The sequence below is a fragment of the Alexandromys fortis genome, unplaced genomic scaffold (assembly GCF_014885135.2).
Source record: "Alexandromys fortis isolate MF-2015 unplaced genomic scaffold, M_Fortis_MF-2015_v1.1 scaffold_6, whole genome shotgun sequence".
NCBI classification, from domain to species: domain Eukaryota; kingdom Metazoa; phylum Chordata; class Mammalia; order Rodentia; family Cricetidae; genus Alexandromys; species Alexandromys fortis.
Window position 1 is genome coordinate 11,869,907 of NW_026067902.1, and position 16,405 is coordinate 11,886,311.

At 50.2% G+C, this 16,405-nt stretch overlaps 1 protein-coding gene across 2 annotated transcripts; it reads left to right on the forward strand.

The window, feature by feature from the left end:
- Positions 1-9,088: 9,088 nt before the first annotated feature.
- LOC126496771 (fumarylacetoacetate hydrolase domain-containing protein 2A) lies at positions 9,089-16,294 on the forward strand. Of its 2 annotated transcripts, none has more exons than XM_050134377.1 (8): positions 9,089-9,235; positions 11,216-11,463; positions 12,139-12,355; positions 14,272-14,331; positions 14,571-14,733; positions 15,698-15,806; positions 15,897-15,984; positions 16,105-16,294. In XM_050134377.1, exons 2-8 carry the CDS (start codon positions 11,222-11,224, stop codon positions 16,165-16,167), a joined length of 942 nt encoding a protein of 313 aa, XP_049990334.1. In that variant the 5' UTR covers positions 9,089-9,235; positions 11,216-11,221; the 3' UTR covers positions 16,168-16,294. The 2 variants fall into 2 exon arrangements, with proteins under 2 accessions (XP_049990334.1, XP_049990333.1); XM_050134376.1 differs by having other exon boundaries at positions 9,113-9,270.
- Positions 16,295-16,405: the final 111 nt, after the last annotated feature.

A 16,405-nucleotide genomic window follows, 5' to 3' on the forward strand; every position in this document is an offset into this window, starting at 1 on the left:
GGAGCCAGTCGATTGTATGACCCGAACAAGTCACACAATCTCAGTGCTTCACTTTCCTCCCTTGTGAATCAGGCACAGGTAGAGAAACAGACAGACAGACAGACAGACAGACGGAGATCAGAGCCAGGCTTACATGAACACAAGGATATTTTCGACCTGATAGCAGGGTCAGGCCTCTCTGTAAAGTGGAATCCAGGGGTTCCAAAGGCTGCATCCATGAAACACGGCTCCTCTCTGCCTCTGCCCTCTGTCATGAGCGTCTTCCTGCTCCCCTGGGATCGTCTTTGTTTCTGAAGGACACACTCCACAGAGGAGCTGACTGCTCTCAGCACTTCCTGTGAGCGCGCTGGTTCGTACATGTAATCTCAACCCCTAGGATGCTGAGGCAAGAGGATTAATCCAGGATTGAGGACAGTCTGGGCTACACTGACTTCCAGGCCAGCCTGGGCTCTTCAATGAGACCCGTCTCATACAGAAAGACAGAAACTGTGCTTTCTGCTCAGAGGGGCTGCCCTCTGCCCTGTTTCCTTCCAGCCTAGGGATGAGCTGCTCCTTGGATGGGTGTCGGGGCTGACCTGACCAGCTCTGAGCAGCACAGGTGTGGGGCAAGAAGGTGGCAGGTGTGGGCACCGAAGAAGAGCTTCTTGTCCCTGCAAGTCTATACTGAAGACAGAGAAGGATCAGGTCTCCAGCACACAACCCCAGTAATTCCTTAACGTGGCACCCTGCCTCTAAAGGCCTTTGACATCTAGAGCAGAGGTCCCACGCTTCCACTCTGGAACTTTCTGCCTCATTCTGAGTATAATGTCACTGAACCCCAATTTCCTTATCTGGGAAAAAAAATCCTTGATTCCCGCGACTTTGACAATTGAGGGTTGTCTGTCTCTTTTGAGACAGGGTCTCACTATATAGCTCAGCCTGGCCTCCCCATCAGTGGTCTCTTAATAGATGTATTTGTCCTTCCTAAGCACTGACATTTTTTGTGTATTATTTCCCATCCTTGTAGTAGCACAACTCGTACTGATAAGTCATCTGATAAAGGGCATTTGTGATGGTCTCCAGTTTTCCTGGTCGCCCCAAAGCTCATGTGGAGAGCAGCCTGCTAAGGTGGAACAGTCTCGCCAGTAAGACCACAATCAGTGATCTAATTTCCACACGTCCGTCCCTTGTACCACCCACCTCACCAGATGACCCAACAGAAAGAGGGCCCAGAGCAAGTTCTGATCATTAGGGACCTGGCCTGTCACCTCCCTCCCACCATGGCTTGTTACCTGAAAACACAAAATGGGGAAAGTGATGCCCTACCTCTTCCCCACGTGGCACTCGGCCATACAGCTTCCCAAAGAAATGATCAGTCGGCCTTTCTCTTGATAGTTCACACACCCGGCGTCTAGACACTTCCCAGTGTTGTGCCCCCTACTGACCACCAGGGGGAGACTGCGCCATTTCTCTTTTCATCTCTGACTCCAGGAAGGGAAACGATTTGTCATTTCCTTCAAAGTACCAAAGACATTTTCCTATTTCTGCCTCATCCTTCTCGGGGTTTAAAAAATAAAAAGTGCTGCTCACAGAGTGTATCAAGAAATAATTCCACCCAGAGTAAACCAAACCGGGTGTGGGGGAAGGGGAACACACAGATAGCTATGCCCTCCTATTAGGATACAGAGAACCCTTCACACACACACATAACCACGGGGCCTTTTTCTACTTTGAGGGAAAAAATATCTCGAGAATTCCCCCTCATGGCTGACAGCTGGGCCGCTCTAAGCTTCAGAGGCAGGAAGAAGACAGTGGTCTGTGGAGACCCTGGGAAGGAGTGTCAAAGAGCTGAAAGACAATTTCTCACAGGACTTTACTTCAAAATATCTGTGCCCTCCCTCTTGGAGGCAGAGTTCTCTGTGCAATCTCAGGACTCTTGAGTGGGATCTTTGTTCGGTGACCTGGAACCTTCAGGGTCATCTGCACCAGCCTTTGCCCTTCAAACTCAGGCGGGCCTGGCAGCCACCCTCAGAGGCTATGTATGCCACGGCAGGCTGCTTACTCTCTGTGAGGGGTCACTGCCCATCTGCTCTGCTAGGGCTTAACTTCCTTCCTACCCGGTTCCTCCTCCCGACCTGTCAGGTTGCAGTTCCCAAGCCTAAATTAAGGGGACACTGAGCTAGTCCTGGACACCTGAGGCCACAGCCTAAGGAAAGCCAGTTGTATATGTTGCCCTCTCTGTCACCAGAAGGCAGGGGACAAGTGCAAGGTTGATTCTGGTGATGAGGACAGGACCTGGCCACTGCCTGGGAGGCCACTCTTGAGGCAAGAAGACCGTCCTTCCCCAAGAGCCGTGTCTAAACAAGAGCAGGCACCAGGAAGATGGTTCCTGGGTCAAGAGCTTGCCGTGAGAGCATGAAGACCTGGGTTCGGATCCCAACACCCGTGTAAAAAGCTGAGTGTCTTAGTGCACGTGTGACCCCAGTGCAGGAGGACAGTGAGAGCTCACAGGCCAGCTCTAACAGCCAATCAGTGGGATCCAGGTTCAGTGTGAGGCCCTATCTAAAAAAATTAGGTAGCTCCCCGAACTTGTCCTTAGGTGCTCAGTCAATACTCCTGCAGTGTGTCATTTGATCAAGTCACCTGGAAATTGTGCTTCCTGCTTCAAGCTTCCTAATCTCCAATAAAACTAGACATTCAAAACTAACTCATAAATATTTATTTTAAAATATTCTCCATAGTCACAACAGCTGCTGCCTCACCATAGGCCTCGGTCATCATCGACCTGACTACAAGGTCCCAGTAACTTAGGTCCCGTCTGTTTCAGGTTCACATGCCCCTCACCATCAGGACACACTCTCTAATGAGCAACTCTTCTGCCAGCTCTTCCGCACGTGGGCATTTATATAACAAATATCTTCATTTTAAAAAGGACACACCTTAAATGACACTTAAGACACTGACTGCCATCTTTCTTCTGCCTCCAGAAAAGTCCTTGTCTTCCATCAAAAACATCTTGTACCCTAGACAGTGTGATGTGTCAACTGCCGAGCAGCCACAGTCCTAGAAGACAGAAATGATAGGCAATGTCCTGTGAGTCCTGAAGGGCCGGCTAAGTCCGAGGAAAGGGGAAAGGTCGCTGCACCAAGTGCTGACTGTCCCCTCCCCTCAGGCGCTGGGATGGTGTTCTCTCACAGGTAATTCGGGAGCTTCACTGAAGCAATACTGTAACAAAAAAAAGAACTTACGTTTTTCAAATGTTTGTGAAGCTCAGCACATTTCTAGAATCATGTAACCTGCATCAGTCAATGTCTGTGTGGCTGGTTGGTTTAATTGCAGTCACGGGCGGCGTGCTGTGTGGCCTGAGAGGAGCCTGTGAACCCTGAAGGCTGACTGCCCTGAGCTGTCAATCACTTTTCCAGTTACTGTGACCTCAACGCTGGCTTATTTGACAGTGCCAGTTTTCTGTTTGGAAAAACAAAAAACAAAAACGACAAAAAAAAAATACCCTTTTGGTGCAATTAGACATATGAGTATGTGTGAAATGAACTTGCCTGGAAAACACACACACACACACACACACACTCACACACACACACACACACACACACGATGGAAAGTGGTAGAGGAAGACCCCATGCCAACCACTGGCATCTGCAGGCTCATGGGTGTGTGCACCACACACGTACAGACAAAAATAAATAAAATTGGTAAACAGCTCGGTTAGAGACAGCAGAGCCTCCATGGCACAGGAAGTACTGAGACACAAGTTCAGAGCACTGGGGAATCCCTTCCCTTGCAGGACACGTTCCAGGCAAGAAGAACAAGGTCAGGCCTAAGCCAATCCTACACTCTTTCCTGGTCCTTGCAGTTGATTGGGGGGATGAGCTCCCGGTGTGACTGCAGCTGATGAGGCCCAGGTATAAGAGGGAACGCTGGGAAAGGACTCGTTCTCTGTAGTGTTTGGGGCCATTTCTTCACTCCACCAGTGGGAACCGATCCAGCGAGAGGAAAGGTACTGTCCCAGGAAGCGGGAGTGAAGGGGAGGGAGGAAACGGGGAGCCTAACCCTTTGAAGCAAAGTGCAAGCTGTACCTTAAGTGCCTGGACTTCTCACTTACAAAAGCCCCTAAAAGTATTCCCAGTACCCACCCTGCGGCGCGGCCTGCCGGAACTGGATGTTCAGCACTCTCAAATTGGAAAGTTTTCAACTGCTAAAGTCAAGGTCAATGCGCTTTCCAGACTCCTGGGCCCAGAAGAGGGGGAGGGTCAGGCCAACTAGCGCTCTGAGAGAAGCAGAAGGGGGCCTAGGACTGCCAGGGTGGCTGGACACACCCCAGAGGCGGTGAGTGCTGCGCACCTGAACCTTGGGGTAGGGGAGGACTCTGCACACCGGGCTCAGGGAGCCCAGGCCGAGTTCCGGGGTGAGGCTGAGACGCACCCCACCCTGAAGTTTTCAGGTCACGAGGCTAGCCGCATGGGTGTGCGGAGGCCCGTCCATGGCCGCTGGTGGGCTGTGTGGACAGTTGGGCTTCTCTGCCTCAGCACCCTCCCCTGGAAGCCCCGCCCAGCCCTCCTCCCTCCCCTTCCTCTCCAGGATACAGCTCACTCAAGAGGCATCACTTTTTCCCAGTTTTGAAAAATCACCAAATACAGTAAAATATCCAGGAACTAAAAATAAGGCCCCTAAAGAGCAGGCCATCATTTGGTTCCCGACAGCCCTGGAGTCCCTGCTTTGTTGACAAACTTTCCCAGCCCAGAGTAGAAGTTTCTCCTGGGTGCAGCAAACGAGGCTCAGAGGGAAGAGGGCTGGTCTCAGGCCGGTTTCTCCGACCACTCTCTGTTCCCGTGTATGTGGGGAAAGCAACAAGACATTGGCTGAGCTGGAGGCATCTTCACTGCAGGCTCCATTGCTCCAGGTCCCCCTCTGGTACATACATATGAGTACATTCATATATTAAAAGGAAATAAAGCCATCACTGGGCTTGGGGTGTAGTGTAGTTGGTAGAGCGCTTGCCTAGTGTGTACAGAGCCCTAAGTTCAGTCCCCAGCACCACATAAACCAGGTGTGGCAATGACCTAGGATCCCAGCAGCTGCAAGGTGAAGGCTGGATTGTTTGCGGTATGTCTGATTTGGATATATCATTTGTTTATTTTTTATTGATATTTATTGAGCTCTACATTTTTCTCTGCTCCCCTCCCTGCCTCTCCCCTCCCCCCTCCAACCCTCTCCCTAGGTCCCCATGCTCCCAATTTGCTCAGGAGATCTTGTCTTTTTATACCTTCTACTTCCCATGTAGATTAGATCTATGTGAGTCTCTCTTAGTGTCCGCATTGTTGTCTAAGTTCTCTGGGATTGTGGTTTGTAGGCTGGCTTTCTATGCTTTATGTTTAAAAACCACCTATGAGTGAGTACATGTTGGATATACCATTTGCTTCTTCTCCCCTTCCCACTTTGATTTTCTACGCAAGCTGTTATGACCTCACGGAATATTTCTGGCAACAGACTGTTCTGGGGGACTGGTGCTATCATGAGCAAAGCAGCTCCGATTCCGCTTCTCCTGCTGTGTGTCCACAACACAGACCCCTTCTGGTCTGCGGAGGATCTTCTCACCAAACAAGCACGCAGTCTTGCAGTGGTGAACAACAGCTGGGGAATCCTCATTCAACGCGACATGATCTGGAGATAGCACAGGCCCCAGAGGTTGGGTCTCAGGTCCCGGGAAGTCCCTCCTGACTTCCCGTGTTAGTCATGAGCCCAAGCTGCTTTTACTTGTACGTCTGACCAAAGGACTCTGACTCTCCCCTCAGAGTCGGTCAGTTTGCTTAAGTGACTCAGAGAATTGAGGGAAGCACATTACTGGCTTAGTTTAAAGGAAGCAAATGGTGCACAGGGCTAGGAATGGAAGGGGGAGCCTAGGGCCTCCCTTGCTGGGGACTGTGTGAAGGTTTGGGTCAAGTGGAGGCCTGGGGAAGGAGAGGATCTGGCCCAAGGCTTACCGGGCATTTTTCTCTGACTGGCAGTAGGGACAAGGGAGTCAGCAATGGGAATTTGAAGGTCTGCGTCTGCCCTTGTCCCAGGTAAACAAGAGCATGGGGCATCCTATTCAAGTATGATGGCTCGTTCTATGTAAAACATGTAAAACATGCTGTTTTATGTAATACAGAAAATGGAGAGTTTTTAAAATATGTTTATGTGCACATGTGTGCTGGTGCCTGTGGAGACCACAGAAGGCACTAGATATCCTGGAGCCAGTCTAGTCGTGCAAGATCAGTGAGAGTTCTTCATAGTGGAGCTACCTCTGCAACCCTGGGTTATTGTCCCTATTTCTAGGAGCACAGAGCAAAGGTAAAATTCAATATTACCAACACAAAGGAGAGAAATGGCAAGATCGTGGTGGCGAATGTTCCTCAAGAGTCCCCAGTGGGGCAAGGTGTGTGGGTGGATACCAGCATGGGGTCTCTGTGAGTCTGAGGACAGCCAGGGCTACGTGGAGAGAGCTTGTCTCAAAGAAACACAAAGTTCTTGCATGTATTTAAAATTCTGTCAGCTGTGCATGAGGGTCTCCGTCCTTCTAAATCCTGTAGACACATAAAAAGGATTTTTGGTCGTTTTAGTAGGTGCACAGTGGTGTCACACTGTGACTGCACTTTGCACTTCCCTGATGGTCAATGTGCTTCAATATCTTTCCCGTCCTAATTTTCTGCGTATCTCTTTTGTGAAGTTACCTGTTTAAGTCTTTTGTCCAATAAGCGGTTCAATTGACTGTTCTCACTAACCTTTGAGAGGTCTTTGTATAGCTGGGAGACAAGCCTTTTGTCTGATATTTGATTTGCAAACGTTTCCTTCTGTTCCACAATTTGCTAAGACTTTGTATGATGTTTGTATGAGGTTCTGCTCACACGCTCAGTCTCAACCCCTCCATGGGCTCCATTTCTAACTAGACGTAGCTTTTAAAGCCAGGTTGAAATGCCTCCTTCTAGATTCCTGTCTTGGACCATGATCCTGAAGTGCCTTTGGGTGTCCCTCGGGTATGTGATGTTCAGCCTATACAAAACTGGGCTCATCATCCTCCCCCCAAGCCCTGCCCCTGAAGAAGCTGCATCTCCACAGACGGCAAAGGCTCTGGCACTGCCTTCCTCTCAGGTCTACTTCTTGTCACCGAGGGCAGCCGGTTCTTCCTCCTGAACATTCCTGGACACTTGCCATCTCCACCACACAGCACAACCCCACTGCTCTTACCTGCTACTCTCTACTCTTACAGACAATCTCCCTTGATTCAGATTTCTCAGATGCAAGCCTGGGCATGGCACCTCAGCTGAGCTCCTTCCAATGGCTTCATGTGCGTGTGGATAGGTCTGGGCGGTAAATATTGACTGTCAGTTTGACAGCATCTAAAAGTCACTGAAAAGACACACTTCTGGCATGTGTGTCAGGGATTATCAAGATCAAGTTAGTTAGTCAAGGTTATTAGACCCACGCTAACTGCGGGTGACGCCATGTCATGGCCAACGACCCTGGGACTACATAAAAAGGTGAAAGCAGAGTGAGGACCAACCTTCATCTCCCTGCTTCTTGATTGCAGTGTGACCAGCTTTCTCAAGTTCCTGCTACCATACTGTCCCTGCCATGGTGATCTGTACCCCCAAATGGTGGTGTAAAATGTCCCCCTCCTTCTGTAAGTTTTTGTCAGCTATCTTATTATAGCAGCAAGAGAAGTAACCATGGAATTTGATGAACCAGTCCCTCCTGGTCTCTCTTTGTAAATTTTTATTTTTATTCTCTTTGCATGTGTAGTTGTCTTGCCTGCCTGTATGTCTGTGCATTACATGCATGCCTGGTACCTGCAGAAGCCAGAGAAGGCAACAGATCTCCCAAAACTGGAGTTACAGGTGATTGTGAGATACAATGTGGGCACAGAAACTCAAACCCAGATCCGCTGAAAGAGCAGCAGTTGCTTTTAACCCCTGAGCCATCTCTCCGACCAGCTGCTCATCTTCACTTTCTGCCCTTCTTCCATGCCACCGCAATAGTGCACCTGAGTGTCCTGGATGATGTACTCGAGGGCACCAGTAAGCTGAAGAGGGAAGCCAATGCCAGCTCCTTATCAGCTCCCAAGTTATCGCCTGGCTTCTAACTCTGAGGACGAAGCCTGGTTACACCTGAGAGTTTGGAATCGCTGCTGATCACAGAGCTAGGAACAATGTTGTTAACCTCACAAGCAGGTTAAACAAACACGGAGAGGTCAGCCCCAGACTTGGTGGGCATCTCAAAGACCTAGAACAAGCATGGCAGGACAGCCTGCTCCCACCCTGTCAGTCCGGTTTTCTTGCATTGACCACCTCAGCTAAACTCATGGACTATGAAGAAGGAAGATGAGAAATCGCACAGGAAGGAAAACTCTCAGGTTCGTTTTCTAGGGATATGAGATGTAAAACTTGCCGGGCGGTGGTGGTGCACTCCTAGCACTCGGGAGGCAGAGACAAGCGGATCTCTGTGAGTTCGAGGCCAGCCTGGTCTACAAGGGCTAGTTCCAGGACAGGCTCCAAAGCTACAGAGAAACCCTGTCTCGAAAAAAAAAAAAAAAAAAAAAAAAAAAAAAAAAAAAAAAAAAAAAAAAAAAAAAAAAAAAAAAAAAAAAAAAAAAAAACGAGAGAGAGAGATAAAACTTTCATGTAAATACAATACCTCAGTGGAAAATATTTTTTAAAGAAAACATAACTAAAACAAAGTCCGAAATACTTCTTGGGACAACTAAAGTCTCTGAAGATCTATTTGGACCTTAATTAATTTCCGAGCCTCTTTCTCAGTGCCCCTTTTTGCTTCCATATGCCAGAGGACTCAGGGTGTGCTTGTATGAGCATTTCCACCTGAATGCCTGCTCGCTGGACTTGAGATTACACCTCACTTCCCCATTACGCCCCCTCCCCGCTTTTGTTCCTAAAACAGGGCGTGGGAAGATAAAGGTGCTGCTCCAAGTAGGTGAAATTGGTACCGGAGTTGCTACGGTCAGAGCCTGAGCCACGGCAAGCCTCACGAGCTAGACTCGGCCACCAGCTGTCTTCGCTGCGTCAATTAAAGAAACGAGTAACAAGTGAAAGGCGGGAGTCCTCCTATTGGCGGCGGGGTGGTGATGTCATTACACCGCGACTGCGAACACTACGTCCCCCGGAGAAGAGCAGCTGGCTTCTTGCAAAGGGACCGGCTGTGGCTTCTGCGCTCCTGACCTGCAACCTCGCAGGTGTCAGCTGACAGTGTAAGGCGCCGGGCGGGTCCGGCTGCAGCGGCTAGGTAAACTGAGGCTAGAGCAGCGCGGGAGGGAGAGGAACCGGGCGTTGGGAAACCGAGCAGCCCACCTCGGTTCACGGAGAGTGGAGGTCGGCAGGGTCGTGCACGCGGCCCAGCGCCTGAGGCTGCCCGTTCTTGTGCTGTTTGCTAAGGGACACTTGTCCTGTAGGACACCAGCGCCACCTTGCCTGGTGACTTTACCTTGTGAAGCCTCAGAGCTGCGTTCTGTTCAGTGGTGAGTGCGGCAAAGCTGGAATGAACCTAAGCGCACTGTCACGAAGGACTAACACAGCCTGGGGTTTGGGGCTATCAGAGAGCAGGTGGTCAGCCCTGTCTCTAAGTCCACAGTCACTGGCCGCCCAGAGGCATGACTGAAGACAATACGCAGGTAGCAGCTAGGGCCTGAGAGGAGCAGGCAAGATTGAAACCTGATTATCTCGCTTGGAAAGTACCTTGCTTCAATATCATCTAGACATGGATTCAAATACCAGCTCTTTCTTTAAGCTGTGTGACCCTTGAACCTCAGACAAGCCACTTACCCCATCTAAGTTTTGGCTTGTTCATCTGTAAAAATCCCAGCCCCAGTCAAGAGAATTCAAGGAGACATCACAGGTGGAACCCTTGGCTTCCCTCAGGACAGTTACTGTCATTTTAGTGTGTGAAGAGCCCAGGACTGAGAACGCTACCACTACATTCATTAATGTAAAGACACAGGCTTGCGTGTATGCACAGAGAACAGGCCTTGAGTGTTCCTCAGGTGCCGTTCACCTTAGTTTTTGAGACAGTGTTTCTCATTCGCCTAGAACTAACTAACTCTAGACTGACTGGCTAGCAAGCCCCAGGAATCCACCTGTCTCCACTTCCCCAGCACTGGAATTACAAGTATGGGCCGCTGTGTATAAACCTTTTCACGTGGGTCCTGGGGAATGGGTGGGAATGGAGTGTGGTTCATCTGGGGTGTAGGTCAACCTAGTGTGCTTCCTTCTGACCCAGCAACCATATCATAAAAACAAAAGAAACATAAGAGAGTGAGTCTTATCTTTAGGTGGAGCCTGGAACTCAAAATAGGCTCGGAACCTTGTTACTTTCCAAAAGATCTGGGTCTGAGGAAGGGAGGCATGGCCAGATCCCAACGTTGATGATTGCTAGGCTCTTCCAGGAAGTGAGAAGTCCGTCCCCTTGCATCTTCCTTGTGCTCACTGGACAGATCAGTGCAAGCCTGTGCCCCCACACAGTGGCAGCACTGTGGGCTCAGCAGGGAAAGAAGCAGGCATCGCTGCCGAACCCAGGGAGCTAGCTGAGCAATGTGGTAAGACCAGGTCTCCAGCGTCTTGGCACCCCGAGTCTCCCCGTGCTTCAACCGTAGACAACTGGTGCCTATTGGAGGAGCCGGAGGGCAGCGCTTAGGTCAGAGCAAACTGGTAGCTTGAGCCCATGAGGATGGAAAGTGCTGAAGTCAGAGGATCAAGTTAGAACTGTTAAAAGCTCCACGACGCAGCTGTGAAGCCGTATCTAGGAGTAGCTATTATGGGCTAATTTGGGGCTGATTCCTAGTCCTGCACATTTTAACCTTCCTCAGTTGGAGGGCTTCCCCTAAAAGCTAGGTAGAGGCAGCGGCCTGGCCATCTTCACAGCATCGTCACAATATCTGAGGCTTGAGTACATCTGTTGCTGGTATCTGTCTTTCCAGCATGCAAGATGGCAGGGCCAAGTTAGCCTGCTGCGTCCCCCACTCGCCAGCAGTAGCAACCTTCAGGGAATACTGGTTGAGGAAAGGCTGGGAGCTCTGGGGCTAGCTTAAAACCTGGCGGGGTCATTGAAGTATGACAGGGTAAAATGGCCTACGTGAGCACTTCCCCACCAGCATGCTGGGAATGGTTGATGGGGCAGAGGAACTAAGGGATCTTCATGATAGTTCTCCAGTCCTCCTGCGTTTTTTTCCTTTTAGGCGTTGATGCTGAGCTCTGGTAAAAGGTTGTTCTCAGCTCTGCTGCACGTTCAGAAGAGGCCCTGTCAGCCTTCGAGAGCAATGAGACTGGTACAGTTCCAGACACCCCACCTGGAGGAGCCTCACCTGGGCCTGGAGTCGGGGATTGGAGGGGGAGTCGTAGACCTAAACACCTTTGACCCCACACTCCCAAAGACAATGCTGCAGTTCCTGGAGCAGGGAGAGACTACCCTCTCAGTGGCAAGAAGGTAAGTCAGCAGGCCCTGGTCCCTCTTGCTCCTCCATCTCTCTCCTGCCCTGAGACTCAGAATCAGCAGGTACCTCCTTTCAAAGGAGCAAGGGATCCCCCTGTTTTCTTTTTCACTTGTTCTTTTAGTGAAGAGCTAACAGTCATTTATCTTTTCCTTTGAGACAGGGTCTTGCTATATAGCCTAGGCAGGCTTTGAACTAGAGAACCTCCTGCCTCAGCCTCTTAAATGCTACAAGTGAATTACAGGTATATATAACCATATCCAGCAGAAGCCTTAAAAGTCTTATATAACAACACTCTCAGTTCCCTCAGAGAGGGAAACTCCGCCCATTGGAGGAGTCGCAACAAGGTCCCAAGAAAGGCTTCTTTTAGGAAGGTGTGGGTTCTGTTTAGACCCTTAGAGGAAAGAGACCTCTCCACTTAATTCCACAGGAACCTTTCACGTACTTCTGCACGAACAGGAATTACCCAAGTGGGGAGGAAATACGCACTGAGGAGTACCACCATGCTTTGCTATAAAAGGACTATGTAGCTGGGTTTGAGTCTTACACCAATGGGGAAAGATATAGAAAATGCAAAAAGCACAACTCGCAACTGCTGAGGGACCTCCCCAGCCTGCCCTGGGACTCCCAATCGGTTCCTTGCTAGCCCTTCTCCCGCTTGGTCTCTACAGAGCCCTGGCTACCCAGTTGCCAGTCCTCCCTCGGTCACAGGTGACCTTCCTGGCCCCTGTCACCCGGCCAGACAAGGTGGTATGTGTGGGCATGAATTATGCAGATCACTGCAAAGAACAGAATGTGCGGGTGCCCAAGGAGCCCATCATCTTCAGCAAGTTCTCCAGTTCTATTGTGGGGCCCTACGATGAGATCATCCTCCCACCAGAGAGCGAGGTTAGTGCTTCCCACCGCCCAGGTGGCTGTGGTCTGGCGTAAGGGTCATTCCCCTGGAGCAGTGGTTCTCAACCTGTGGGTCACAACTCCTTTGGGGGTCAAAACCTGTGGGTCACAACTCCTTTGGGGGTCAAATGACTCTTTCACAGGGATCATATATCAGATACATTATGATTCATAACAGTAGCAAAGTTACAGTTATAAAGTAGCAATGAAGTAATTTTATGGCTAGGGGGTCACCACAATATGAGGAACTGTATCCAAGGATTGCAGCATTAGGAAGGTTGAGAAGGCCCTTGAGGAACCTTCTGTCACTGGGAGTGCACAACCACGACACAGAAGCAGCTAGAGAGGACTGTACTGTACTAACACAGCCTGGGTGTGGGTGACCTGAGGAAATAGCGTACCTCTTTCCCCAATTACAAAGTTGTTTTCCATGATGAAAGTATATTAATAACCTAGGTAAAGCCACCAGTGTCCTGCTGCCCATGCTTTGGCGTTTGCATTGCTGTATTCGCCCAGCAGTGTCTGTCCAGGTGTAGTCTACCACACATGCACCTTGTTCTTGGACTCCATCAAGAACATCTTTCATTCCGTTTGGTCTTCCCCCGTTGTCTGTCCCAGCTGTCTCTGCCAGACACCCTGCCTTGTCCCAACTCCATCAAGAGTATCTTTTCATCCCGCTCAGTCTTCTCCCTGACACATCTGAGATCTCCACGTGGTTCCCTTTCCTGGCACTTTTTGAAGGAGTCTTTCCTCATAGGGTGCCTGTGCTTAGTTTGCCCTATGTCCTTGTGACCAGCAGAAGCAGTTTTCTGAGGTGTCCTAGGCAGGAAATGTCCCGTGTTTCCTGTCACAGCCTGTCAGGAGGCCCACGTCAGGTGTCCTCAGATGTCACCACATTGCTCACTTGACCATAACTGGCCTGTGGAGGCCAGATGTAGTATTCCCTAGAACTCTGTCTCTTTCTCTCTCTCTCTGTCTTTCTCTCTCTCTCTCTCTCTCTGTCTCGCACTGTTCTCACCTTGCACCCTGCTGAGGCAGCCAGGGCCTCGTTTCTACGCTGCATACCAGGCTAGCTGGCTCCTAAGCTTCTGAATGATTCTGCTCTGCCTCCTGCCCACTATAGGAGTACTGAGATTACAAGTGTGTGCTGCTGTATCCAGCCTTTTACGTGTGTTCTAAGGTTGAACTTGGGTTATCAGGCTTATGTGACTAGTACCCTTACCTGCTGAGCCATCTCCCTAGTCCTCCTCCCTTTGTATTTTTAGTATTCCCTTGAATTCTGTTTTCTTCTTACCTAATTTGGGTTAACCCGCTTTGGCCCATCCTGTTTCCATTCCCCTTTGAGCATGGCCTTACTTTCTGGCTTCACTGAAGCTCTTGTGCAGGCTGCTACACTAGTCAGCCATTTCCCTAGGGGCCTGCTTCTTTAGTGGCATCTGTAGCACAAGCTGGCACCTGAGTTCAGGTGAACTTCTGCCAGTTCTTTCCATTACCATTAAAAACAGCTGAGAAAGATTAAACTGAAGTTCTTTCCAGTTGCATTTTGCTCACTTGGGGAGAGGCTGGCATTTGTTCACATTTTGTAGCCATGTGCATTTCTTCCTTGTGAGTTGATTTAAGCCCCTTGAATACATTTATTCCAGGATAGCGCATGCATAGTGTCAGGCGCAGTAGAGCTATACATTGCTAACTGTTACTGCTCAGCGTCACTCTCCATTGCGGGCTTCCAGAGTGACTTTTAAACTCAGTTCCCCAGACGTGTTGAGCTCGTCACCTCCAGTGGTGCTGCTTGCCACTGCCCAGAGATTATGGGTCTGCAAATCTTAGCCATGTCATTCACTTCACCCTGGTTCCTAGAGCTGAGGCCTACCTCACGGCCGCTGCAGCTCACTGTCCTCTCCCACTTGCAGGAGGTGGACTGGGAGGTGGAACTGGCTGTGATCATTGGAAAGAAAGGCAAGCACATCAAGGTGAGGTGGAAGGGCGCTCCCAGGCCAGGGAGGAGCAGCAGTCCCGAGTCCTCTCTGCCAGTGCCCAACTCCAGTGGGGCTGTCTTACACCGGGGCGTTTGGCACTTTCACTCCCTTGCCTTTCACACACCACCGTTAGCCAGCACCGGTGCTAATGTGTGATAATAGTTTTGAGATTCTTTGTTCTAGGGGTTGTGTCTCCTGTGATGTAACCTGTCTGGCCATATCTGCCCCAACAGGCCACAGATGCCATGGCTCACGTGGCTGGCTTCACTGTGGCTCATGATGTGAGTGCCCGGGACTGGCAGATGAGACGCAATGGAAAGCAGTGGTTACTGGGAAAAACTTTTGATACTTTCTGCCCCCTGGGCCCTGCCTTGGTTACCAGGGACAGCATAACAGGTAGGTTGTTAGTCTTTGCCACTTGAGCCCTCCCATGTGCAGCACCTGAGCTTCAGGAGAAAATAGTGCTCCAGCAAGGACTGCACTTACAAGTGCATGCAGAGCTTGGATGCCACAGTTGTCCCCACAGAGAGCAAGTGGCCAGCCTCCGCTGTGAACCAGCTCTGTGGAGCTTCTTCCAGAGCCTCTTAGAGGGAACAGAGCCGCAGCTGCTGTGAAATTACATCACAAAATGAACTACAAGAGCACTGCACTTAGGGGTCAGGGAGGGGGCTTCTGCAGCTTCCCCATCTCCAGTAGCCAGTCCTTAAGCTAGAAGGAAGCAAGGCTGGCTCCTGAGCATGCTGGAGAATGGCTGTGTGTGTGATGAAGCCTGTTCATTTTTTGTAAGGGAGAGGCGGAAGAGCACCAATAAATAGGACCTTGTCCACCCACTGTGCAATCATCAGTGGGGTATGACATGGGTGTGTGGGGAGCCCCTCAGGACAGTGGTGCCTCAGAAACTGTACTCCAGCTGCTGTGAAAGGCGCAAGATAGTTTGTGAAGAACTATCATCTGCTGCTCCGCTATCCCTGCTTGCTTGGACATGCTGAGTCATTTTAGATCTAGTTACCAGCTTTAAAACATTTTATTACATTTCTTCATGTATGTGTATGCCATGGCACCTGGAGAGAAGTCAAAGGACAATTTCCAGGAGTTGGTTCACTTCCATATGGATCCTAGAGATCAAACTCAAGGCCCCAGGCTTGAAAGGCAAATCCCTCGGCTGTTTTTCTCTCCAGAGTCTAGAATGTCCCTCCTTCCCTCACTTAAGGGCTATTGCTGTTGATGCATGAATTTAGGGAATTCCAGTCTGTACAGGAAGTCCTAGGGTAGAGTGCTAAGCCAAGGTGGGCAGACTTGCTCCCTACAATTTCCTCTCTCCTTTGGGACTGGGTAACCCAAGGATTGTCTTGAATTCCAGACCCACACAATCTAAAGATCTGCTGCCGCGTGAATGGGGAGGTAGTCCAGAGCAGCAGCACCAACCAGATGGTGTTCAAGACTGAAGAGCTGATAGCCTGGGTCTCCCAGTGAGTGAGTGGAGCCTGTCACAGCCACTGCCACCCACGCCCACTGCACACCTCAGCCCATAGCCTTACTGACCCTTGTGCTGTCCCTAGGTTTGTCACTCTTTATCCAGGGGACATCATCCTGACCGGGACTCCTCCAGGTGTTGGCGTGTTTAGGAAGCCTCCTGTCTTTCTCAAGGTGAGTCCGTTTAAAAGAGGAAATGGTACAGAAATGGGAGCTAGAGAGGCCTGGCAAGCCTGGAGCAGCCTGCGGGGAGTGAAACGGGGGCTAAAAGCCTGGTGGCCTGCTGTATTACAGAAGGGGGATGAAGTCCAGTGTGAGATTGAAGAAATTGGTGTCATTGTCAACAAGGTGGTGTGATGGCATCCCTGTGAGCACTGGACTTGACACAAGGTGGGACTTTTGCTCCCACGAAGTTCACTGCTGGCCCTGCCCACTTGAGGTGCTCCCTAGGTAGGCCTTGGAAATAAATTCTCTCTGAGTTGCAGTTTAGCTTCTGCTGTCTTTTAGGAACACACAACACACTCTTCCCCCATCCCCGACAGTGGGCCATTTTCACAGGACTGAGTAAGGAGGAAGTAGAGATATTAGACACATG